Source organism: Dama dama, chromosome 22 (genome assembly GCF_033118175.1).
Source record: "Dama dama isolate Ldn47 chromosome 22, ASM3311817v1, whole genome shotgun sequence".
NCBI lineage: Eukaryota > Metazoa > Chordata > Mammalia > Artiodactyla > Cervidae > Dama > Dama dama.
The window spans coordinates 25806504-25833838 of NC_083702.1; the positions used below are offsets into that span (position 1 = coordinate 25806504).

The following is a 27335-nucleotide window of genomic DNA, read 5'->3' on the forward strand; positions in this document are numbered from 1 at the left end:
CTGCATTGGCAGGCAGGTTTTTACCACTAGCACCAGCTGGGAAGCCCCTAAGGAGCCCGGTGCACCGCAACCAGAGGAAGCCTGAGTCAGCAAAAAAGACCCAGCACAGCCAAAACTAAATACATAAATATTAAAAAATAATCTGTGATATCTAGTTAGAGAAGTCTTCTTTCCTTGTTTTTTCTTCTTTTGGGGTGTCAGGGAGTTTTGGTCTTTTGCTATTCTATGTAACCATTAACATGAGCACTTTAAGCTTTATTTGGAACTGAGGCTTTGGTTTGGAGTTGCATTGAATCTGTGTATCAGTATGGTGATGTATTCATTTGCTAGAGCTTCTATAACAGAATACCACAGACTGGGTGGCTTAAGCAACAGGAATTGATTTCTCACCGTTCTGGAAGCTAGAAGTGTACAATAAGGTGTTGCTGTTTGGAAATTCCCTGGTGCGGTCCAGCGATTAGGACTCTGAGCTTCCACGGCAGGGGGAACTCTGATTTTGCAAGCTGTGTGGCCAAAAAAAAAAGGTGTTGCAGGTTTGGTTTCTGCTGCGGTCTCCTCCGCTTGCAGATGGCCGCCTGCTCACTGTGTCCTCCTGCAGTCACCCCGTGGTCTGTGTTGCTGTGTCCTCTTCTAGTAAGTCACCAGTTATAGTGGACTAGGTCCCACCCAGATGATCTCGTTTTGCTTTTATTCTCTCTTCAAAGGTCCTGTCTCCAAACACACTCACATTCTGAGCTACTGACGGCTAGAGGTTGAACATACGAATTTGGGGGCAGCACATTCAGCCCCCAACAGGGGAGCACTGATGTTTTCCCAATATTGAATCTTCCCATCCATGAACAATACAGCCATCTCTCTATTTTCATATTTTTAATGCCTTTTTACAAAATTTATCACGTTCCCAGAAGCCCTGAAAAGTAATTGAATATTCTCACTTTACTTCACCAGACCTGTCTTTTTTCCTTCTGTGCTTTGGTTTGTGTCTTAGAAGGCTGACGTTTTTGGAGTCCATCAGAGGGCTCCCTTGCCTTCTGGCCTCTGTAAGGTTTTTGCCAATGGGAAGTGTGGGTAGGAGATCTGAGTTCATACACATCCCTGCCTTCTTGCCCACTTCACTGCTGATGGCTGGCTGCGGCTGTATTCATCTCCGGAGCCTTGCAGCTCTTTTTTTTCTTTTTTATAATATTTATTTATTTGGCTGTGCCTGTTTTAGTTGGAGCACATAGGATCTATTTCTTACAGCATTTCAGCTCTTAGTTGTGGGACCTAGTTACTCACCAGGGATCAAATCTGGGCCCCTTGGACTGGGAGTGTGGAGTCTTAGCTGCTGGGCCACCAGGGAAGTCCAGCCTTGAAGCTCTCGACTGTCACCTTCTCCTGCAGCCAGAGTGCTATGAAATTAGGTTCAGGTAACTGCTCCTTTTCTGTTGCCCATTCCAACCTATGATTAGTACCCCATTTTTCTCTCTTGAGTTTCTCCACCACTCCTTGTTGCTTGCTTTTGATCCTGACCACTTAATAAATGATCTATTCATTAAACTCTCCTCTGGGAGTTAAATTTTCCTGCTGGGGAAAAATACTTTGTCAGATTTATTCTCAAGTACTTTTTATCTCTTGATGCTATTTTATTATTTTATAGCATAATTTAAAATTACATTTCCTGTTTGTTGCATAGAAATAGGAATGCAATTGCTTTCGCTGTATTTTTTTTTAAAAAATCCAGCAAACTTGCTAAACTCTAATTCAAATGATTTATACTAGGTCTTTAAAAATATTTAATATAAAAAGGTATAGATTTTTCTTTATATATAATCTCCAAAATAATCTTTAAATAATACCACATTTGTAATTTTCTTTGCAACATTTATGCCTTTTAGGGTTACATAAACATCTAGTTCAATGCTGTCTTGGAGTGATAGTGGTACTCACTCTTTATCTCATACCTAACCTAATAGGAAATGCTTTAAGTTTTTCATTATGTGTGATGTTTCTTTCAGATATTCTATCAGGTTTAGAAGGTTCCTTTCTAGTTCTGGTATCTAACAGCTATTATCATGAATGAATGCACATTAAATTTTATCTAAAGTTTTCTGCACAATATAATGAAACATTGATATCATTTTTTTCAGTCTTTTATTGTGGTTTTTTGTTGTTGTTCAGTCACTCAGTCGTGTCTGACCCTTTGCAAACCCATGGACTGCAGCACGCCAGGCTTCCCTGTCCTTCACTATCTCCCAGAGTTTGCTCAAATTCATGTTCATCGAGTCAGTGATGCCATCCAGCCATCTCATCCTCTGTCATTCCCTCTCCTCCTGCCTTTGATCTTTCCCAGCATCAGGGTGTTTTCTAATATGTCAGTTCTTTGCAGCAGGTGGCCAAAGTATTGGAGCTTCAGCTTCAGCATCGGTCCTTCCGGTGAATATTCAGGGTTGATTTCCTTCAGGATTGACTGGTTTGTTCTCCTTGCAGTCCAAAGGACTCTCAAGAGTCTTCTCCAACAGCACAGTTTGAAGGCATCAATTCTTTGGCACTCATCCTTTTTTACTGTCCAACTCTCACATCCATATATGACTACTGGAAAAACCACAGCTTCGACCATATAGACCTTTGTTGGCCAAGAAATGTCTCTGCTTTTTAATATGCTATGTTTATCATTGCTTTTCTTCCAGTGAGCAAGCATCTTTCAATTTCATGGCTGCAGTCACCATCTACAGTGATTTTGGAGCCCAGGAAAATAAGACTTGTCACTATTTCCATTGTTTCCCCATTTATTTGCCAAGAAGTAACAGGACCAGATGCCATGATCTTCATTTTCTGAATGTTGAGTTTTAAGCCAGCTTTTTTCCCTTGTTCAGGGGATCTTCCTGACCCAGGGATAGAATCTGGGTCTCCCAAGTGCTCAGGGCTGGTGCACTGGGAAGACCCAAAGGGATGGGATGGGGAGGGAGGAGGGAGGGGGGATCAGGATGGGGAACACATGTAAATCCATGGCTGATTCATGTCACTGTATGGCAAAAACCACTACAATGCTGTAAAGTAATTAGCCTCCAACTAATAAAAATAAATGAAAAAACAAGCAAAAAAAGAATCTGGGTCTCCTGCATTGCAGGCAGATTCTTTACTATCTGAACCACCAGGGAAGTCTTTAATGGGGTTAATTATAATAATTGCAGCAGTCTGTCTTCTAATATTAAACTGACTTTGAAGTCCACAGAACTGACCGCCATACATTATACTCTTAGAACTCAGAATACAAATGAGGAGGAATTATACCTTTTGTTTTGGATACAAGGCAGTTTTCAGCTGTAGGCTTACCTACACACAATGAACTACAAATAGACATATGTTAATATTTTACTAACTAGTTCTTCTAATTGGAGTTGTGTTTTATATTTATCTCCATCAGTAATGTAGAAATTTAATAAATAATCATCTGTCCAGCATTCACGAAATGCCATTCACTCTAACTGGAAAGGAAATCTGAAAAAGAGGTGATAGATGTACTTTTTGTTGCTGTTTAGTTGCTAAGCTGGGTCCGACTCTTTGTGACCCCTATAGACTGTAACCTGCCAGGCTCCTCTGTCCATAGGATTTCCCAGGCAAGAATACTGGAGTGTGTTGCCATTTCCTTCTCTAGGGGATCTTCCCAACCCAGAGATTGAGCCCTAGTCTCCTGCCAGGCAGGTGGGTTCTTTACCACTGAGCCACCTACGACGCCCCCGATATGCGTATAAGTACAGCTGATGTGGGGCTTCCTAGATGGTTCTAGTGGTAAAGAATCTGCATGCCAATGCAGACGATGAAAGAGATACAGGTTTGATCCCTGGGGCAGGAAGATTCCCTGGAGCAGGAAGTGGCAGTATTCTTGCCTGGACAATTCCATGGACAAGGAACCTGGTGGGCTACAGTCCATGGGATGGCAAAGAGTCAGATAGGACTGAGGATAGCTGATTCACTTTGCTGTGTAGCAAAAACTAACACAACATTGTAAAGCAAGTATACAGCAAAAACAATTTTAAACGTAAAATAAGTGCTATTCACTTTTCTGCGACTAGAGTACAAAGATGAGAAAGCCATTAAGGAGCTCATAATTTAAACGAGAAAGGAGTGTGTGAACCTGTGTGCTCGACCACAAGGTGAGCTGGCACAGAGAGAAGGAAAGATAACTGAAAACATACACAGTAAGTGCTGTCGTACTGATGAATGAACAAAAGGCTGAAGAAATAGAAAAGGGAAGCATTTCAAGTCTCCATGCAAGTGATCAGCTTGACACCTAAATGAAGATACATGTTTACCACAAAAAGATGATGCAGAAGGAACCTGCATCTGAGCATCTGTGCTGATTAAATATGTGTTGATATGTGCCAAGACATCACGGCCTTGAGGATAAATCAGTGAAGTGGCTGCAAAAATCTCTGCTGTTTCGGTTGACATTCTAACCAATTTCAAAGGAAAGAAACAACTTGCCCAGGGAAAGGACTTTTCCTGCTCATAACAGGTTTTGTATCAGCAATCCTTCAAGTTACCCTTGTCACACCATGCAGGGATATACAAAGTGGGCAGCCTGCGGAAGAAAACACCAGTGTTTCTATTACACTTATAGATTCTAGTATTTCCAGTTTTGCCTGTGAACTAACATGTATGTAACTTTGATGGGAATACCAGACTATCTGACCTGCCTCTTGAGAAATCTATATGCAGGTCAGCAAGCAACAGTTAGAACTGGACATGGAACAGACTGGTTCCAAATAGGAAAAGGAGTATGTTAAGGCTGTATATTGTCACCCTACTTATTTAACTTCTATGCAGAGTACATCATGAGAAACGCTGGGCTGGATGAAGCACAAGCTGGAATCAAGATTGCTGGGAGAAATATCAATAACCTCAGATATGCAGATGACATCACCCTTATGGCAGAAAGTGAAGAAGAACTAAAGAGCCTCTTGATGACAGTGAAAGAGGAGACTGGAAAAGTTGGCGTAAAGCTCAACATTCAGAAAAATAAGATCATGGCAGCCAGTCCAATCACTTCATGGCAAATAACAGTGGAAACAGTGGCAGACTTTATTTTTGGGGGCTCCAAAATCACTGCAGATGGTGACTGCAGCCATGAAATTAAGAGACACTTCTTACTCCTTGGAAGGAAAGTTATGACCAACCTAGACAGGATACTAAAAAAGCAGAGACATTACTCTGCCAGCAAAGGTCTGTCTAGTCAAGGCTATGGTTTTTCCAGTAGTCATGTACAGATGTAAGAGATCAACTATAAAGAAAGCTCGGCACTAAAGAATTGATGCTTTTGAACTGTGGTGTTGGAGAAGACTCTTGCGAGTCCCTTGGACTGCAAGGAGATCCAACCAGTCCAACCTAAAGGCGATCGGTCCTGACTGTTCATTGGAAGGACTGATGTTGAAGCTGAAACTCCAATACTTTGGCCACCTGATGGGAAAAACTGACTCATTTTAAAAAAACCTGATGCTGGGAAAGATTGAGGGCAGAAGGGGACGACAGAGGATGAGACGGTTGGATGACATCACCAACTCAATGGACATGAGTTTGGGTAAACTCTGGGAGCTGGTGATGGACAGGTTGGCCTGATGTGCCACAGTCCATGGGGTCTGCTCAGGGCACGACTGAGCAACTAAACTTAACTGAACTTACAAATTATTATTCGTATACTGGGAATGGGAACTCAAGCTTTACTGATGTATTTCATCAAAGAATTTGAAGACCACCGTTCTAGAGTCCTTCTAAGGCCTCAAAAAAAAAAAAAAAAAGGTAATTTGAAATTAACTGTATTTAAAGTCACAGAGCCCGTCTAAAATACTAGCAATGGAGAAATGTTACGTGGCTGGGGAATGTACTTAAAGGCCCTGTAGACAATCCCGGAGGAGCTGCCTTATAAAACTGTTAGGGATGAAAAAGTTCCTAGTGATTGCAGGTTTGGGTCATCGCTGGGAACAACGAGAGGTAGACGTTAACATACCCAGCACAGTCCAACCGGCTAAACGGCTTGGTGCAAAACCCACATAGGCCGCCAGGTTCAGGCGAGCAGTACCCGCTTTCGCACCTGGCAACTCTGCCCGGAAACTGCATGGCCACCACAGCTCTGGAGTGAGAGCTGAGAGCTCCGCGTCCCGACTTTGAACCAGGGCCAAAAACTCCGCCAGGAGCCGTGCGTACAGGCGTGGGGCTAGCGTGCCGCGTTCAGCGTGCGTGCTCTCGCGCTTGCGCGCTGCCGTCTTCGCGCCGGTATGCAGCTTCTGCCGGGCGAATCCGCCTTCCCGCCGCTTCGCCACTTCCGGCGGACGCTCAGCGTCATTAGTGTCGTCACTTCCTGCCGGTACCGGTGTGGACGGTACGGGTCGTGGCCGCCGGTTCTCCGCTTCTCCCCTTCCCCTACTCTCCTCCCTCCCTCCCTTTCCCTCCCTCGGCGGCGGTCAGTCGCCCGTCGCGGACTCCCTGACCCGTCCCTAACCCCTTCCTGACTACAGGCTACAGGATTGGCCTTTTCCTGTGCCCCGGCCCAGCGTCAGTGTCGGGGCGGGGGCCTTGAGGAGCCGGAGGCGCTGCCACAGAGAAGAGAAAAGACTAGACGACCCCTCGGCTCTGCAGCCGGATTGTTCGGCTCGCCGCCGCCATGGCGATGAGGCAGACGCCGCTCACATGCTCCGGCCACACGCGGCCTGTGGTTGATCTGGCCTTCAGTGGCATCACGCCTTATGGCTATTTTCTAATCAGCGCTTGCAAAGGTGAGCGGGGCCTCTAGTCGGGCCCCTGATGGCTGAGGTCGGGCGGAAAGCGAACGAGGTTGGCATCCCCATTGCCGAACGAACTGCGGCTCTCGCAGCGTTTGAGGTTAGGGCCCACGGCGGGCTGATGGGGAGAGGAATAGTTGTTAGGGCTCCTGCAGCTGACGCCGAGAGGCTTTGCTAAGTAATGCCCCTAACGAAGGCTTCTCAGTTTACCCTTATTTCTATTTCTGGAGAAGCTGAACTGTGCGCTTGCTTAGACGTCCCGGCCAACAAACAGTGCAAATATCTCTCAAGGATTTGGCAGAATGCAGCAACTAGGCCAGGCCTTATTTTACGAAGACGTAGCACTCCTATTATCTCATTGAATAGTCTTTTGTCCTATGGAATTTTTCATTTCCTTTTTCCATCTTTCAAATGAAAGCTCTGTGTGTGGGGGTATGTGATGGAAGCTGAGATTTATGTTAAGAAGTTTGTCCAAAATAAGACTCAAATCTAGATTGTTTTGACACAGGTCAATCTTTTCACCTAGTTACAAATGCTTCCGCGAGAGAATGTGCAGCTGGGTCCTCATTGAATTTATTTCTGAACGATCCTTAGTGACCCCAGTGAGTGAGAATAGTTCAGACAACAAAAGCAATTTCCACTTTGTTTTTCAATATGATCGTTTTATGTTTGAGTCTTAGATTTTAAGTCCTCCGAACTTCTAAGTCACATGTCGTCTTCAATATTTTTTAGATGGTAAGCCTATGCTTCGCCAGGGAGATACAGGAGACTGGATTGGAACATTTTTGGGTCATAAGGGTGCCGTTTGGGGCGCAACATTGAATAAAGATGCCACCAAGGCAGCGACAGCCGCTGCAGATTTCACAGCGTAAGTGCAGCCAGAAATGGCCACCTCCGGAGCTCTCTGTGGATTGTGCTCTGAAATGGTCAAAACGTCGTTAAAGGTTACTCGTGAAATTCTCACTGCCTTCCATATGGAACACCCCGTGTTTGATCTCACCAGAATTCCAACCTGATCCTACCTGCTTCATTCTCTTAAATGGTTCTCAAACTGTTCACAGAGACTCAAATGACTTCATTCTGTGTAAGGGTGAAATCTAAATTGTTCTTAATTTTTCCCTTGCATCTAGATTATTATCATCATTTTTGTCGATTCCACCAGCAGAATGTCTGCTGATGACATTATTCCTTATGGCACTGCCATCTTAGTTCAGGTCCCTACCACTAGTCGTTTCCCATCTGTTCAGCCTCCCTGGTGTCTTCCTGAACACAAATATCATCAGGTCACTTCTCTAGCTAATGCTTTTCCTGTCTTCCCTCTGCTTTGTCAGTGATCCCTGACCTTGGGTGTACATTATTAGAAGCTTTTAAAATACTCATGTACATATTGATCTGGGGGTGGGGGCGTGGAGCGGTAAAGTCCCCAACAACAATTTCCTTGCCAGAAGTTCTTGGTGATTCTCATGTGCAGCCTTTAATCACCCGCCTAAAGGTTAAATTTCAGTTGCTGCCTCTTTACACTTTGGCCCATCCTAGTTCACCATCAGTATCTGCACTGCACACCCTGTGCCCCACAATCTGGTTATACTCTTTGTTGCCCAAATGGACCTTCCTTACGCTGATTTTTGGCTTTTGCATATGTTATTAACCTGACTTGCCAATGACCACTTTCCCGTCTGCTCATGTGTATTATATCTTATATAACCTTGGTACCTCTACTTCCTAATGTTTGTGACTTAGCAGACACTTAAATGTTTTAAGGAAGACAGCATCAAGGGTTATTGTACATGCAGTAGACTGTTAAAGTTGAGAGTCTCAAGAGTGAAAGTGTTTAAGAAAAAAATTTTTTTTAAACAGTTTTACACTAAGGAGCAATTGTAAATGTGTTTGTTGTGCCTTTGTATTAAGCAAATTAAACATACTAGGTTTATTGTGAAAAATGAAGGCAGATTGATTGAGGTGGTGCATATATAACTATATGTTTGTTGAAACTTGTAGAGCTCTATGCCATGGAGTGAGTTTTACAATACATAATTTTTTTAATAGAATTTTTAAATAGAGGGAGATAAAATCCCATGCTCATGTGGGATTAAATTTGAGATGATGAGAGATCAGTAAGAAAAGGTAAAATGTCAGTTTGAACTTTTTTCTTTGCCTTCAAAGAATAGATGTGTTATGTTTATGCCTAGCCATCATAAGGGTTTGTGCTCTGCCCTGTTGTGATTCTATGCAATTCTGATAAAATAAGGAACTACTTGGTTTTATGTAAATCCTTTAATGTCAAATGTTGCTTTAGAGGTCAGCATGCATGCTTATGTGACAGACTCCTTTGTTAATTATGGGATGTGAAAAATAGGAAGTAAAAGTGATTCTCATACAAGGAAGATTTGTGGAGGACTGGAAGGCGAGGGTGTCCATTCCCTCTTTTTGCTCACACTGTCGGCTGTGTTAAACTTCTGGCTCTTACAGTACTTATTGACTTATGTATTGTTGCTTCTTGAGGCCATGGGCCATGTCTTATATTTTTTTGTATGCCTGGCTTGTTCAGCACTTTGTCAAACAAATAACTTAAGGAAGTTTCTGAAGCAGGAGGAACTAAGAATGGATGAATTAGAGATCTTGGTTTTGCTTCTGAGACATTTATGTCACCTGTGAGTTCAACCTATTTTTTTTTTTCCTTCAATTTCTCCAAAGTTTATTTTTTGCTGAGTCCATTAGGAACATTGTCATTGGGAGAGAATGTCATTGGTTTCATAACAGAGATAGAAAATTGGAATTAACAACTCTGTATGTGTTAGTCGCTCAGTCGTGTCCGTAACAACTCTGTATGTGTTAGTCGCTCAGTCGTGTCCGATCTATGACCCCAGGGACCGTAGCCTGCCAGGTTCTCCTGTCCATGGAATTCTCCAGACAAGAATACTGGGGTGGGTTGCCATTTCCTTCTCCAGGAGATTTCAGAAATTTGTTAAGTGGATTTTAAAAATGTCATTATTGAAACTAGGTCTCCAGTTTGCTAAGTTAATAGTTAATAAAGTGATATTTTATATTAAATTTGATTGGGTAAAATGTAACAAGATCTTGAATTAAAATAGACGATCTTTTAAATTGCATTTCTGGAGAGATTCATTTCTGTTAATCTCAGGTCTGTGTTATCTGGCTCAAACATGAGTGCCAATGACATGAGCAAAATGCTCTGTCGTCTCTTGCCTGATGGGACAGTCTTGCTCTGATCTGAGACTTGTACAGAAGCTTGTTAGGAATGATAACCCATCTCTGTAAAATCTGTGAAGACCTGATGCACATTTGACAAATTGTAATGCCAGCCCTTAGGAAAGAAATGAAATGCATTAGATAGAAATTACTGCTCATGTGATAATTACTCTGAAATGGAGAGAGAAAAAGGTGTGAAAAATACAGCACTTTAAATACTTAACAGAGTTCTGAAAAGAGTAGTCAAGATTTTATCTTGCTGCCAGAGGCACAGTTATCTTTGTTTTTAGGTCACTAACAGCATTAATAACCCAAGTCATACATTTGAGGTCATTTCTCTGTATAGGTATTCAGTGTTGTTTTGGGACTTTCTTAACATTTCAGGTCTCAGTGTCTGTGTTTACACGGGGTTATTAAAAACATGAATGCTGGGGCCAGGTTGTGTTTGAACACTGGCTCCATCCTTTAATAGCTCTGTGATCTTGTGAACTTTATTTAACCTCTCTCTTTTGCAGTTTCATCATCTATAAAAGTGAGAATAGCAATAGTGCCTACCTCTCATCGTGAATGGGCTTCCCTTGTGGCTCAGCTGGTAAAGAATCTGCCCGCAATTTGGGAGACCTGGGTTCAGTCCCTGGGTTGGGAAGATCCCCTGGAGAAGGGAAAGACTACCCACTCAAGTATTCCGGCCTGGAGAATTTCATGGACTGTGTAGTCCATGGGGTCGCAGAGTCAGACACAACTGAGCGACTTTCATTCGTTGTGAATATTAAATGAGTTGATATGTTTATATTTAGAATGTTACCTGAAATCTAGTAGCTATGTAAATGCTAACATGTGTAAGGTAACACTGATAGCTACCACCCCAATAGACCAAAATCATGTGTTCTTTTGGAACATCTATGGCTAAAGCCAAGAAACCTTTGGGTTTCATGCAAGGAAGTTTTAGTAGATCTACGTAGCAAGAGGGAATACTTTTGGATTTTTTCCCTTTCATTTCAGGCTTTCAGGTGCCATGATGTAGTGGGAAAGATGTAAGCATTTGCATTAAGCAGGCTTCCCTGGTGACTTAGTGGAACCTGCCTGCCTATGCAGGAGACATAGGTTCCATCTGAGGGTCAGGAAAATCTCCTGGAGAAGGAAATGGCTACCCACTCCAGTATTCTTGCCTGGGAAATCTCATGGACAGAGGATCCTGGTGGGTTATAGTCCATGGGGTTACAAAAGAGTCAGACACAACTGAGCAACTAAACAACAAGGCCTGAGTTCATGTGCTAGCCATACTTTGTATTTTCAGTTTGATCATGAGATGTTTCTTAAACCTCTTGTTTCATATTTGTCAAATGAATGTAAGCCAAGCGTGGTTTGGGGGCAAAGTCAGAGAGATTTTTTTCCACTTACGTGCCTGAATCTAGCCTCGTGTCTGTTGCATAGCAGGTGCTTGGTTAGTGGGAGCTGAGACTTAACCCTCATTTGTTGTGTGTCTGTCTGTAAAGTGTGGGGATGTATGCATCCTTTCTTTATATTCTCATTTAATGACCTGTATGGGCTCTGCTATTATGGAACTTGACCCAATAAAGAAGAGCTCCTTAGTGTAATTTTAGGTGTCATGTTTATCAAAAGGAGAATTTTGCCCATTTTTCTTATAGAGAAAGTATATTCAGCAGGGCTGGTCTGTGAGTCAGTTTGGAATGTTATCTTAAGGTAATTTGGGTAGGCAGCTGAAAAGTCAGCTGAAACTGTCCCTGAAACACCATTCTCTTTATATCTTTTAATTCGTCTTTTGATTCATAGAGCTAATGTTACCATCACATCTCCTGATCCTTTTTTTTTGTCTTCTTGTAAAAAGCCCACAGAAAGAGCTACATTTTCTCTGAATAAGGTTCTCAATAAATCAAAGGTGCTATTGTCTCCTTTTTGATGGCTTGGCCGTCATGTTAAGACAGGCAGTCATTTTCCCGAAATAGCTTAATTTTTTTGTTAAGGCCTTAAAGAAGTAAGTTAAGCAGCCACTCTTTTGAGACTGGTGAGTCCTTTCTCAGAATATGAAAAGTATTGAACAGATAGCATTGATCACATGCAAAAAACTGGGGACATAAGAGGTGTCACTAGTTTATGAAGATGGCAGGTATATCTTGAGTTGTACAGAAATGAATGCTATAGGATCATCTGTTGAGAGGGTATTGTTAATGATGTTTCATTAAGCATCTTCCTTTATGGACCCTTCCTGCCATTTCTCTCAGGGGAGCTCTATGGAGGATGTCCTTTCCCCTGCTCTGATTTGATCCCTGTAGCCAGCTAGTTAATAACTGGTTTCTTGCCTGGAGTTTAGGTTATTCCAGGTTCCTTTTAGGATTCTAAGCTGTTTTTAGGACTCTTATTGTGAATAATGGAAATGTGCCAAAGTTAGTACAAGTGACTAGAACATGCTCTGTTGGGGAGTGTGGCACTCGATTTTACTAATGTATCTAAGTGGGAGGAAAGCGAGTGTAGATACATTGGCCCTCTGGATGGTACTAGTACAGTCGCTCCAGTTGCCTCTGCAACAATGAATGGACATGATCTAAGCAGAATAATTAAATTTTGAGGAGTTTGGGGACGATGACTGAAATTAGTATCGCTAAGGACATCGCCCAGAGTTTCTTTGAGACTTGAGAGTGTGTGAATAGGATACAGATTTCAAGTATATTTGATATTTTCTTCACTTTTGATGTGCTTAGTCGCTCAGTCATGTCCGACTCTTTGCAACCCCATGGACTATAGCCTGCCAGGTTCCTCTGTCCATGGGGATTCTCTAGGCAAGAATACTGGAGTGACTTGCCAGGCCCTTCTCCAGGAGATCTTCCTGACCCAGGGATTGAACCTAGGTCTCCTGCATTGCAGGCAGATTCTTCACTGTCTGAGCCACTTTGGAAGCCCTTTGATACCTTCTGTTACTATAGCAGTCTAATCTATGTGAACTCTTATCACTGATTTCCCTGTGATTAAGAGTAAACATATGGACAAAACTAAAAGTAAAGTAAAATTAAACACAGTATAAGCTGAGTTCTGTGGAAGAACAGAAAGGAATGGTTGATGGAAGTGAGAAAAATAGAAGGTTTAGTGAAAAAATAGCATTAGTGATGACCCCTGAGGATGAGGAGAACTGGTTTAGCCAAGAATGTAAAGTTTGTTGTTGCTGCTTAGTTGCTGAGTCGTGTCCAATTCTTGTTGCGACCCCATGCCTTTGTCCATGGGATTTCCCAGGCAAGAATACTGGAGTGGTTGCTATTTCCTTCTCCAGGGGGCCTTTCTGACCCAGGGATTGGACCCTTGTCTCCTGCATTGGGAAATGGCTTCTTTACCACTGAACCACCAGGGAAACCTAAGATGATAAAAATACAGACCAAGTAGAACCCTATGAGCAAAGACAGAGGAGCCATAGCTTGTTTGAGGGATTGTTTATAATCTGATGTGACTAGATTCAGAGAAATAATCCAAAATGAGGTTGGGAAAGTAGGATTGGACCAGAGAGTTGAATTGGAAATGGGAGAGGGTGGAAAAGGTTTCCTGTGCAAAGAGAAATTAATATTTGAGAGTTAGTATAATACCACTCACAGTTGACAGTTTCTCTCAGAACATACTTACTCAGCCACTCATGACTCATGTCTGTGATTTCCAAGATTTATATTGTATCATAAGCATTTATTCCTGTTAGATGCTTCGTGCTTCTTTAAGTTGCACATACTGTTACACTCCTCTACAGTGTTTCTATTTTTTCCCCTGGGATGTTTCTACATGCTCTATAAGACTACTGGTTTTGATGCTTAGATCTTCTGGGCTTTCTGACATAAATGGTGGTGTGGCTTTTGTTTGTTTTCTCTATATCCATGTGTGTTTGTCTTTTTATTTCTTCTCTCTTTTTTTTTTTAAAATTTATTTATTTGACTGCATTGGGCTGGGTCCTAGTTGAGGCACTCCGGACCTTCATTGTGTTATGCAGTATCTTTCATTGTGACTTGCTGACTTAGTTGCTCCCCGGCTTTTGGGATCTTAATTCCCCGACCACGGATGGAGTCCATGTCTCCTGCATCGCCTGGCAGATTCTTAACCATTGGGCCACCAGGGAAGTCCCTTAATTATATTTCTTAAAAGTACTATTTAATACACACACACACACACATATTTTTTTTCTTCTTCTCTGCTAAAGCTAACACTACTGAGGCAGGAACTTTGGGATCATGTTTTTTTTCTCCCTTTTGTGCCCTAGCACTGAGTCTTGAGTGACATACTTGATACATTTATTCTATGTTTAACGAGTGAAGAAAAAATACTCCTTGCTTTCTCTATTTTTCTTTTGCTTTCTGTTTCATTGTTCACTTTAGTCCTAAAAATAAATGTCAGTTACATTAGAATGTAATTATTAGAATAATTATTATGGAGGATAGCTTGTTCCTCATAACAATTTCTTTTTCCCATGTGGAAGGTTTTCTTGTTTATTTTTCAGTCACCTCTTCTGATCTAAAATGAACTTTTTTTCTTCTTCTTTATTGTTCAAGCTTTTTTATTTGGGGGATCTTCTTAAGAGTATTTCTGTGAACTGTTAATTTAAGCATTATCCCCCAGCATACACATATATACATATGTGTGTATAGACACACAACCACACATATACTTTGGGTTGGGATGGGTTTGTTGGAAAACCTACAATTGAGAGATTTGAAAACCTACAGTTAAAATCCTCAACATTAGCGTTATGTAATCAAAGACTGATACTTTGTGTGGAAGTTAATTGGTCTAGGATTTGAAAATTTAAGTCAACTTTGAGGAAGAGATAGAGTATTTTTTTCTCTACTGTCTTGATTTAAAATTTCATGTAATCTCTTGTCAAGGCTTTTTATTCTCCTGTAAAAATTTTTTAAAGTATTTATTGTTTTTCATCTCTTGTTTCTCATGTATTATGAGTATAGATGAAAAAAATTGGAAAGGTGAAACTGAATTGGTTAAAATATTTGCAGTCATGTTATAAGGATATTATGGCTAGAGGCTAAAAGGAAAGTAAGGATTCCTGGTTCATGGATCTTATTTACTTAAATTTGATTTTTTCCATTGTCAAAATTATATTGCTATATCATTTTTACCTTATAATACATTTATATAACATCTCAAATATCTAACTTATTTGGTAACTAATTATCAAAATTGCCATATGTTTGTCTTTTATGTTTTAGCAAAGTATGGGATGCTGTCTCAGGAGATGAATTGATGACCCTGGCTCATAAGCACATTGTCAAGACGGTGGATTTTACGCAGGTATTAGAAAGTGGAGTTTGTTTAGGGAGTTAAATTGCTGTTATTATAGGATATGGCTGTGGTTTTATATTTGATTGGTTTGTATTTAGTTCATGTGTGATTTTGTGGGGGAGTATTTTGTATATGGTGACTTACATTTGATTTGACTCTAGATTAAACTATATACCTTTACAGTTGACTCTTGATTAACATGGTTTGAACTGTACAGGTCCACTTAACATGAATTTTCTTCAGTGGTAAATACTGCAGTATTACACAGTCCACAGTTGGTTGAATCTTTGGATATGGAGGAACTGAGTGTGGGGACATATATAGAGGACTGACTATAATTGATACATGGATCTTCCACTATGTGGAGGATGGGTCCCTTAATCCCTGAGTTGTTTAAGTCAACTGTATTTCTTCTTGGTTGATCCTATGAGATTTTTAAGAACCCTGGAACTCTTGTATCAACAATAGCAACAAACATCTAAAAAACCCAAGTAATGTTTCCCAGTGACTTAGAAGGGAGAGGATAAATTTGAGGTCCTCACAGTCATACTGCTCAGTAGGCAGCGGGAGCAGAGCCAGTTGAGAGCCATGTGGTTGGTGGTGTGACCTTTAAACTGGGAAGCTTACAGGATTTGGCAATTATGAGAAAGATAAATGCTTTATAGTATTTTCTCAGGAATAATTGGCCTGTGTGCATCTCTTTGTAACATCTGTGAGCTTTATTTGCATTTTATGTAGTGTTGAAGAAGCTGCAAAGAGATATAACTATTAAAGTAGTTAATCTAATACCATTTTACTTGTATGTGTTTTCAGGATAGTAATTACTTGTTAACCGGGGGACAGGATAAACTGTTACGCATATATGACTTGAACAAACCTGAAGCAGGTAATTTTAATTTATTTGTGGTTTTGTTTTCTTCTAATTTAAATAACTTTTCCTGATTAAAGGAATTCCTGTTCAGTACTCAAATTAGGAAAACGCAGTCACAAAGAAAAAATTAAATTTTAATCCACCATCCAGTTCATCCCCACTCCCCACTCCCCTAGTCATGTGGCATCTTTTATTCCCTGACCAGGGATCAAACCCACACCCCCTGTATTGGAAGTGCAGTCTCGACCACTGGACCACCAGGAAAGTCTCCTCATCCAGGATTATTAATTAATGTCTTTAGTTTTGGGTTCATGTTTTTCCAGTCTTTTTTTTAATGCAGATATTTTTTTAATGAATTTTTTTTAATACTATTAAAAAAAATTTTTATCCTGATAGACTTTTATTATGACACTAAGTCTTAAAAGGTACATAATAGTGTTAATTAACTTTTGGTTAGAAGGAGTGGTTATTATCTGTAGAAGGTGAGAAGGGTAAGAATTCTCAATGTATATACATACTTGGATTTTTGAACCACATGGGTGTATCAGCTATTCAGAAGAAGGTTTAAAATCTGTAGTAATTTTTTTTATGTCTTTAAATACTCTATTCATTCTTTCTAACAACTTGTGTGACTTTCCATTCTATGGATAAGCAAACTAACCAATCTCCTATTATGGCCTGCTTGGGCTATTTACAAATTTTAAAGATTATAAGCAGTGTTGTGCTAAACATCCTTATAGTTGCAAATATTCCACAATTATTTCTGTAGAATATCTACATAGAAACAGAATTGTTGAGACAAAAAGGAGATATACTTGGGAGCCATTAATAGATATTATTACCAAAGAGGCCACCAGTGAAATATAAAAAAGTACCTATAGCCAACCTGTTCTAGCAAACACTGATAACTAGCTTTATCTTTGCCAGTTTAATAGAAAAATTCTGATTAATGTGAACTTGAAAAATAATTCATGAGGTTAAAGTACTGTTGAATACCATTTTAATTTACTTATTATATACTAATTGGGTTCTTAAATTTTGTATTGTGGGCACAGTTTATTCATAAGTCAGTAAGCTTTGGGAGCTTATAACAAAGTCAAAGCTACATTGGAAATTAAGCAATTATCCTCGAGATACCTTTTCTAAAGTTACTTCTAAGGTGAGGAAACAAACTACATTTATGGTTTATTCTCCTTTGATATCTGGGGATTAATAACTTTATGCTAAAACATAGCAGACTACTCTGACCTCACCAAATCAGTGTACCTTCTGGCTCAGGAGATAGTTCAAGGGTCAGGCAGATATCTTCTGTCTTCTTTATCCTTTCTCAAAGCTGCTTTTTGAAAGTGATTCTTCCACTGTCTTGCATTAGAAAGAGGAGTTTTTACTCTGTCAGACAACAGATTAGAAACTTCAGGTGGTGGCTGCTATAATGTGTGCACGGTTTTCATCTGTGTCTGATAGCAGTGTCTGTCTGTGTTTTGCATTCAGCTCTTGCTATCCACACAAACATCATGCAGCCAAAGAGTAAGTTGGGATCATAGTACTGGTCTAGTGTTGTCTCTTTGGACCTGCCCACCACTGGCCAGCCTCCAAATTCCCACACACAAAACTTTGGGAATAGAGATTGCTTCGGGGAATTTAATGTAAGATATCTGTAGTAACTTTTTCTTTTAAGTGGTGGTTCAGGGCAGGGGGAGCAACTTTAAATGTTTTGATTCTTAAACTCTGAGGTATAGTAACTTGTTAATCCCCATTTACCAGTGATGAAGTGTAGTCTTCAAAAGGTTAAATGGTTTGCCCAAAGTCAAAGTTGTGTTGAATGGTATTGCCTGCAACATCTGCTTTTGCCCAGACATAGCAAGTTTATTAACAATTGTGTTTTAAATTGTTTTATCTGAAGAACCTAAGGAAATCAGTGGTCACACCTCTGGTATTAAAAAAGCTTTGTGGTGCAGTGAGGATAAGCAGATCCTTTCAGCGGATGATAAAACTGTTCGGTGAGTAATTATTCTTTAATAATTTAAAGTTTGAAAATATGTTTGACCTTGGAGCTTATAGTTAAGTTTTCTGTAACTATCATGTAGGAAGAATTGTGTCTGAACATTACAACTGTGGCTGCATCTGGGTCACATTTTTCAGAACTGTCTGCTATAAACATAGAGTGGGATTCACAAGACTCAATTAAAACTGTTGACATCTTTATAAGCAGTTGCTCTTAACCTGGGTGAATGGACTGCCTGGCCATAGCGTGTCCATTATATCCCTGAAATTCTATACAAAGTTTTGTGAACTGTATTTTTCTGTGGAAAGATAGTTATCATCAGACTCACAAAAATAGAGTATGAGAACCATTATTTAGAGCAATGCTGAAATTGATTAGATTAGGAGATATGTCTTAATAGCAGAATCACTTGGGAAGTATATTTACAGTATTAGTTTTGACTTTACCAACAAGCTACCAAATAATTTGATGTTTTATGCGAAAGCCACATTTCTCAGTATCATCTGTAATTCGTGAATTGGAGTGGAGGTTGTTTTACTGCAGTTGTGGTTATTTTTTCATTGGTTAATCTGCAGGTGTAATTTAAACTGTAAGTATTTTTCTTAAATGAGAAAATATCACCTTCTTTTGTTTTTTTATGCAGCCTTTGGGATCATGCTACTATGACGGAAGTGAAATCTCTAAATTTTAATATGTCCGTTAGCAGTATGGAATACATTCCTGAGGGAGAGATTTTGGTAATAACTTATGGACGATCTATTGCTTTTCATAGTGCAGTAAGGTATGTCTGAGAAGTATCTTCATTTTCTTTCCTGGTAACAAAGGGGCAGTTTAGTGTACTTAACATTTGGAAGGCATGTACTAAGGTATTTAATGCTTTTAAAGGCAAATCTTGGCGTATATGAGGTAATATGGAGGAAAATTGTTTCCATACCTAATAATAGTGAGTTTTTTGAAAATTTGGTAGGCTTTGATCAGAAGAATTAACAGATTAATTTCCAGGTGTTTTGGACATATATTGGTAAAACGTAACAAGTTTTAATGTATATTTTTCTTTAAAGATCCCTAGACTGATGCTATAATTTATATTGTTCATTACTCTAAAACCTCTGTGATCTTGATTCTGCCATTTCACTTTAAAATTTCAGAAAAATTAGTGATTTTTCTTTCTGTTTCCAAGTAGGGCATAGATTTAATGATTTTTTTTAAAAGCAGACTTAATTTTTATGACTATAAATATATTAAGTGCTTATGTTGGAAATTTAGAAAATATAATTTTGAAAAACTTGGGTATAATCCTGTAGCCATAGAACCAGAAAGTTACTGGTAGCTGTATTTTTTGCTAGTCTTTTTTCTTTGGGGTGTGTGTGTGTTTGTGTTTTTTTCTTTAGTTACTAGGACCCTAATAAGTATAATTTTCATTTTTTTATTCTAAGATACTCTTAGCCATTAAAATTCTTTGAAAACATTTTTACTAGGTGTATTATTATAGAGTCTGAGTGAGTGAAAGTCACTCAGTTGTGTCTGACTCTTTGCGACCCCATGGACTATACAGTTCATGGAATTTTCCAGGCCAGAATACTGGAGTGGGTAGCCATTCCCTACACAAGGGGATCTTCCCAACCCAGGGATCAAACCCAGGTCTCCCTAATTGCAGGTGGATTATTTACCATATGAGCCACCGGGGAGGCATTATAGAGTCTACCATGTCACACATTAGTTCCCCTGTTGTAACTCTGCAGTGAGATTTATGATACATCTCTTGCATGTTTCTTCACAAGAGAATCCTGTCAGTAGAATTACCAGTTCAGAGGTCAGGAATGTCACGGCTGGCACAGTCTGCAGCCTGCGTGCAGCTTTGTCGCCTGCCTCTGCCTGCCCATCCCAGCCCCGGACAGGAGCCTCCCACACACTGCACTGCTCTCGGGTGGGTAAAATCACAGAGAAACATGAGTGGATAACAACAGAAGATGGTGTTGGAATAGTTGGGATCAACAGTTTTTCACAGGAATCTTTGGGAGATGTTTAGTCTGCCTGAAGTTGGAGCAAAGTTGAACAGACAAGATGAGCTGGTGCTTTGGAAAGTGTGAAAACTACTAGTGAGCTCTGTTCTCTATCAGGAGAAGTAAGTGAAATTAATGAAGCTATTGCAGAAAAGCCAGGACTTGTCAGCAGATCTTGTTATGAAGATGAGGGCCACACTGAATAACTCTCCAGAATCAAATGAACTGATGGGTGAAGAAGCATGTGAGAAATACAGAAAATCTATTGAGGAGTAAAAATGGAACCCCTGAATAAACTAGTTTAAACAAAACAGAGGGTAGGAAAGTGTTTAAAGTTCTTGGTGTACATACCACTATTTGATTTCCATAAAGAATGTACCACATTATATTCTGACCAGCAGTCCTGACCTTTTCTCTGTAAAGGGCCGCTTGCAGAGCTGAGCTTCACTGAATGGCCGAAGAAATGAGAAGGCAATCAAGATGGAGATGAGCGATTAAGAATGCTAGAGAGTTCACACACACACACAAACACACAGTGAATTGATAATAATGGAATGGTACTGCCCAAAACCATTAAATTGTGCAGCTGAGTTCATTGGTTGCTTCTGGACTCGGTCAGCATGCAGCCCTGCTGTAGAACCTTGCCTGAAATGGTGGTGGAGGAGGTTTGCTGGCCTATTAAATATTCTGCCATTTAAGCCAGAAAGTTGCTATTCAGTGATCCTGCGTAAGTCATGACTAACTTTCATTTTCATGCTTTGTAGCATGTGATGATGGGAGTAGGATGGCAACGTTTCGGAGCTGAAATGCTCTAATGTTTTGTGTTGGAAGGCTTTCAGGATTTTTAGGGTTAGGCTGGAAAAGAGCCGATGCCCAAACTCATTGATATTCAGGGGAAGCTATTGTTATGCATTGATTTTTATTATGTAGCTCTAGTCTCAGATTTAGTAATTATTTTATAGCCTGATAGATAAAACTGAGCCATTTTGAGCAGTTTTATGTTTCACAGCATTAAAGCTTTTTCCTTTGCAGAAACTTAAAAGTTCTCAGCAACTGAAAAATAATATACAAATACTCCTTTATATTAATTACTTGCTGTAAAAACTTCTGTTTACAAAGATAATGCATGTTTGTCCTGGAAAAATTAAACAATGCAGAATTAAATTTTTTTTTCAAAGCAAAAATCCTAGTATATTAGCCATACTGTTTTCATTAGCCAACCTAATCATTTCCAGGAAGGCATTCACTGCACAAAATGGATATCCCTCTATGGAAGGGGCTGTGTATTTTGGGGATGCATTTCACTTGGGCATAGTAGCCTTCTGGTTTTTTTTTCCCTAATATTATTTAGATGTGTTTTTGTTTGGTGTTTTTCCTCTTTTAAAAATTATAATTGATTTATAAGATTTAATTTCTGCTGTGCAGCAAAGTGATTGAGTCATACGTACACATTCTTTTTTATATTCTTTTCCGTTAAAGATTTATCACAGGATATTGAATATATTTCCCTCTGCTCTACAGTAGGGCCTAGTTGACCCATTCTCTGTATAATAATTTGCATCTGCTAACTCCAGACTCCCACTCTCCCTGCCCCATCCCCCAGCCCCCATGGCAACCACCGGTCCATTCCCTGTCTGTGAGTCTGTTTTGTAGATAAGTTCATTTGTGTCATATTTTAGGTTCCACATATGTGATATCTTATGGCATTTGTCTTTCTCTTTCTGACTTCACTTAGTATAATAATCTCTAGTTCCCCTATGTCGCTGCAAGTGACATTATTCATTTTTATGGTTGAGTAGTATTTTGTATTTATGTACCACATCTTCATTATCCATCCATCTGTCAGTGGCCATTTAGTTTCCAGGTCTTGGCTGTTGTAAACAGTGATGCTATGAACATAGGGATGCCTGTGTCTTTTTGAATTATAGTTTTGTGTGGATACATGCCCAGGAGTGGGATTGCTGGATGATAATGGCAACTGTATTTTTAGCTTTTTGAGGAACCTCCATACTGTTCTCCATAATGGCTGTACCAACTTAAATTCCCACCAACAGTGTATAAGGGTTCCCTTTTTTCCACACCTAGAGGGCTTTTTTTTTTTTTTTAGCAGCACTTTGTTGTTCAGTCACTGCTCCGTGTTTGACTCTGTGACCCTGTGGACTGTAGCCTGCCATGCTCCTCTGTCCTCCTCACATATGTCAGGATGTTTGACTAAATGGATATTGGATTAGTCCTTAAGTTTTAGAATTTAGGAACATTTTAAATGTAACATTATTTCCTCATATTATTTATGAAATATTCAAAACTTATAAATATTATTTAATTTTTTTTTAGTTTGGATCCAATTAAATCCTTTGAAGCTCCTGCAACCATCAATTCTGCATCTCTTCATCCTGAGAAAGAATTTCTTGTTGCAGGTGGTGAAGATTTTAAACTTTATAAGTATGATTATAATAGTGGAGAAGAATTAGGTAAGTTGTCTTTTTTTTTTCCTTAAGATTATGTAGGTACCTTGGTCAAAGGTTAGGTTTCAGTGATTAACACCTCAGTTAGCCATTTTTTTAGCTCCTACTTGCTTTCTGGCAATCCTGCTTTACAGTCCAATGAACTTAAGCTTGTTAGAATTGCACACAGAATAAAACACAATTTCGTTTTGTTCGGGAAAACTGATGGATTGTGTTGGGTAAATGGAATCTCAGTGAATACACTAAATAGAATCTATTTTAATTGTTCAGTGTTCATAATTTATTGGTTGAATATTAAGTGACTTAAATAGAGAATCTTTCCCATTGTTTTTATTTAATGTCACTTTTCAAGTTTTAGAATATTTTGGCCACATGTTTTATTCTCTGAAGGAGAGAAAGTAAATTATTTGTGGGGTATCTGAGGTTACAATTAGTGAATACAGAACCTTGGATGCAGATATTCTTATTTCAAAATCTCAACTTCTTTCTACTCTTATGATAATTTTTTATATTCATAATAACACAGGCATGATATTCCCTGGGAGAAGCTAGTGCATGAATGTCTTTGAGTTGAGTGGACATGGAGACAGAAAAAGAACATTAGTAAACAAGTTTTGAAAACTGGTAAGGTGAGGAAGCATTAGAAAGTAAGTGAAGAAAGTCCGGAAATAAGGATATGCCTTAGACAGAATAACACCACTACTAATGTGTACATTTTCTCATTAAACTCTATATAGGATCAGTATTGATCCTTTATCTTCTTACTCTGTGTGATCGAATTACTAGTGGACTCCAGCTTGTCTGCTACGAGAGTATGAGAGGCAGAGTGTGTAAAAGAGCTCCATCTGGTGGTTCTCTGTAGGCATAGTAAGAATTGCTTCCCTGGTAAATAGTGAGTTGAGGATTTGAAAATGGGGATTGAACTGATAGGCTTTAGACTTGCTTTCCGTAGACTTGAAGGTAGGGTGTCATTTACCTCCCTTTCTTTATCTTTTTTCTTGTTTGTTTTAAAAGAGATTTCTAGATGTCTTTTTAAAATTCATTGTTTTTGGCTGTGCTGTGTGCAGGCTTTTCATCTAATTGTGACAAGCAGGGGCTCTTCTCTGGTTGTGGTGCTTGGGCTTCTCATACTGGTCTCTCTTCTTGCAGAATATGATCTCAGTAGTTGCGGCTTGTGGGCCCTAGGGCTTTGGCTCAGTAATTGAGACACACAAGCTTAGTTGCCCCACTGCATGTGGAATCTTCCCGGACCAGGCATCAAACCCACATCCTCTGCTTTTCTCAGGCAGGATTCTTAAGCACTGGACTATCATGGAAGTCTCCTTTATCTTGATTGGAATATGAAGTCTTGTTTTTTGTTTTGTTTTGTTTTTTTATGATGAGAATCACTTTAGTTTTAGTTCGGTATAGTTTTTTGACTTTGCCCTCAGAATTTCACATCCTCTCTAGTGTATCAAGACTTAATGTCCTGTTTAAGTATTAAATTATCTAATACCCTTCTCTTTCTCAGAATCCTACAAAGGACACTTTGGTCCTATTCACTGTGTGAGGTTTAGTCCTGATGGAGAACTCTATGCCAGTGGTTCTGAAGATGGAACATTGAGACTGTGGCAAACTGTGGTAGGAAAAACATATGGCCTTTGGAAGTGTGTGCTCCCTGGTGAGAATTTTTATTCATAATTTTGTATCATTTTTCATCATTGATTCTGTCTCTGTTTCTGTCTTCTATGGAATAAGGTTTAAGCAAAGAGTAGCCTGATGAATAAATCATCCATTAATCTCTGAATAACACTACTTATTGATCCTTACTAATAAAGTAGACATGTTAATAAAAATACTGTTATTGATCCCAAGTAGTTATAGTTTGGATCTAAAAGTATGAATCTGAAAGATATACTATTTTAGAATTACAGTTATTAAGGTGTTTTGTAGTTTATTGCTTGCCATAGTCTTGGTGTACTCTTCTTAATTGTTAAAATACTAGAACTTGCTCATGACATTGTAATTCATGTAATCATCATTGCTTTTCTTTTCATAGAAGAAGATAGTGGTGAGCTGGCAAAGCCCAAGATCAATTTTCCAGAGACAGCAGAAGAGGAGCTAGGTAAATACTAGCAGTTAACTTCTGTAGGGTCCTGGAGAATGGAAAACTGAAGTGTTAGTTAACTCATTGACAAAAATCTATTCAGTATAAGCATACTTAAATAAGAGGAAGTTTAAATATATGTATATTTATATATACATATGAATACATAAAAGATAAATCATTTTAAATACCTACTTCATGGTACTAGCCACGGAGATGTATCATGGAGGTGACTGATATGGTTACTCTTAAAGGACTTAGAGTTTGACTTAGGAGGCATATGCTAAAATAGACTGTTGCAGTTGTAATTTTTACATAACACTTGTTAAGCACCAAGTGCTCTTTCCCAAATATAGAATTACAAATTGTAATGTGCTCTGATCAAATATAATATTGATTGAAATTCAAATCAATAAAGGAGGGAGCCACATCTTCAAAAATCTGACTTTAATTCAGTGTTTACTAGACAGTTGAAGTCACTGAAAATGTAGCCCCAAAGAGAGCCCCCTGGAGTGGAAGAGCTTGATGGGAAATGGTCCATTCTCTGCTCCTTGCTTCTTAGCGGCCTGGGTTCTCGTCTGTGGCATGTGCTCTCTTGCCTCCCCTCACCAGCATGCTTGAAAGACTTTTTCATTCTTTCCTTAATCTCACAGAAATATAGAGTGGCTTCTTTCCTCCCTTAAGTCGACTAACGTGACTTTCTGTTTTGGAATTGTAGAAGAAATTGCTGCAGAGAATTCAGACTCCATCTACAGTTCAACTCCTGAAGTGAAGGCCTGAGCGTCAGGCACATGCCGCAGACAGTGCACAACTTACGGACTAAAGCAAGCAGAGAAAAGCGTCAGCCTCCAGTTACTCTCTGCTGAAAGCAACGTGAGCAGTATATAATGAGGAATACGAATTAGCTCCAGTGCTGGAACTAACCTACTTGGTGATACCTATGAGTGAGAACACAAGAGTATCAGCCAGAGGCTGATGGAGTTATGCTCTTACAGTGTGATGGTCTGTTGTCTTTTTAATGAGTATGTGTAAGCCAACATCCAATTTCTCTTATTACAATTAGATTTCTTGTAGCTGTTTATGTTATTATGAAGAGGGAAAATATATTGGCCTATTTTTCTGACTTTTCCCTTAAAAGCAGAAAGCTGGTTTTTGGTTTATTTTTTTTGCTTTAGTTATAAAGAAGAGGGAATACATGATAAAGTAACAGTTTGATTTCTCTTATTGTACACTGCTTCTGAACATATAATTGTTTTTAGTTGTCTCAATAAAATGGCTCTAAAACAATGCTGTGTGTGTTTCTTGGGGAAACGGATAGATTTGAGTAGTTGGGATGTTTTGGCTGTGCTGGGTCTTGGCTGTGGCACTTGGGATCATTTTTTCAGTTGCAAATGCAGGCTCCTAGTTGAAGCACATGGGATCTAGTTTCCTGACCCGGAATTGAACCCGGGCCCCCTGCATTGGGAGTGTGGAGTCTTAGCCACTGGACCCCTGGGGAAGACCCCATAGATTGTAGTTTTATAAATGGAAATGGCCAGAAAGTTTCTCTATATCATATCAAGAGACCACCCAGTTAAAGAATCTGTAGTGAACAGAAATTGCTTCCTGACATTGAAATTCAGTTACTTGTACTGAATTTTTTAAGTCTTCATGTGCTTTGGTAGAGTTTTATATACCTTTCTCCCTCCTAGATTGGACAGAAATGCTTGAACTGCCTTTTAAGAAAACTTTCAGGAAAAAAAATGACTTATTTAAATGATAGATACTTGTTATAAGGAAAAAAAAGTTCAGAATTAGCAGAAAGATAGCAGAAAAATCACGCAAAATCCCACTAGCCCCTAAAATCTATTAAAATTGATCATTGCGCATTAGTATACCTTTGTGTGTATATACACAGAAGAGATTTTATAAGAATGGGGTTAATTTTAGTCCTGCACTGTGTTTCACTACCATTTTAAGTTCAGGTGGTACTCAAGAAGCCCTCTTACCACCCTTCTAATAAAATGGATCAACTCAGTTTAGATTTGTGATACATTTATTTTTTAATAATATGGGAGGAATACTGAACTTGTTTGGAAATACCTCAGGCAAATGAATATCTCTGCCAAATTGCTTTTTCTCTCCTTATTTATCTGGTGGACGATCCTTGATAACTTTTCTTAAAAGAAATAACCAACCCAAAAATAAGTCTTTGAGAAAGCACAATAGGCTGTGACTGCCTTAGCGGGCCGAGAGGGGTGTTGGCGGAGAGTCAACTGATGGTCCACATGTGGTCACCTGAGGGGGTGTTGTATTTTCTTGTCAGCTTGCCACATGCCTGATCTTTGCAGCAGCAGTATTCTCATTGTACCACAGATTCTAATCATACTCTGACCTACTGTAAATAAAGTTGAGCTTTATATGCACCAGATTGAAACTTTGAAATTGCATGGTAATTTATGAAGTTTGTGACCAAAGAGAATTTCTACTTAGGTTTCCTAAAGCTCTAAAGACCCTATATAAATGCATACTTAACACCATCCCTGGGTGGCAGATAGCTTGAAATCTCTAAAAGTTTAAGCATGGAAGCAACCTAGGTGTCCATCAACAGATGAATAGATCAAGAAAAAGTAGCTGTACATACATGCAATGGAATATTACTCAGCCATAAGAAG

The 27335-nt window shown here is 39.3% G+C and overlaps 1 protein-coding gene and 1 non-coding gene across 3 annotated transcripts; both read left to right on the forward strand.

Annotated features, from left to right (window-relative positions):
- The first annotated feature begins 6315 nt into the window (after positions 1-6315).
- On the forward strand, positions 6316-25968 carry STRAP (serine/threonine kinase receptor associated protein). Of its 2 annotated transcripts, none has more exons than XM_061125082.1 (10): positions 6316-6752; positions 7491-7626; positions 15179-15260; positions 16065-16137; positions 18026-18122; positions 18771-18908; positions 22465-22601; positions 24106-24255; positions 24634-24699; positions 25400-25968. In XM_061125082.1, the coding sequence occupies exons 1-10, from the start codon at positions 6641-6643 to the stop codon at positions 25459-25461; spliced, it is 1053 nt and encodes a 350-aa protein (XP_060981065.1). In that variant the 5' UTR covers positions 6316-6640; the 3' UTR covers positions 25462-25968. The 2 variants fall into 2 exon arrangements, with proteins under 2 accessions (XP_060981065.1, XP_060981066.1); XM_061125083.1 differs by having other exon boundaries at positions 24637-24699.
- On the forward strand, positions 17549-17732 carry LOC133044093 (small nucleolar RNA SNORA23). Its single transcript, XR_009689840.1, has one exon. It is a non-coding gene; the product is annotated as a small nucleolar RNA SNORA23 (small nucleolar RNA).
- Positions 25969-27335: the final 1367 nt, after the last annotated feature.

Bases quoted from the DNA above. Each gene is read 5' to 3' on its own strand.
- STRAP (XM_061125082.1), top strand. From the start codon at position 6,641: ATGGCGATGAGGCAGACGCCGCTCACATGCTCCGGCCACACGCGGCCT. The intron at 7,627-15,178 runs GTAAGTGCAGCC...TTTATGTTTTAG, and splicing joins GCCGCTGCAGATTTCACAGC to CAAAGTATGGGATGCTGTCT. The intron at 24,700-25,399 runs GTAAATACTAGC...TTGGAATTGTAG, and splicing joins GACAGCAGAAGAGGAGCTAG to AAGAAATTGCTGCAGAGAAT.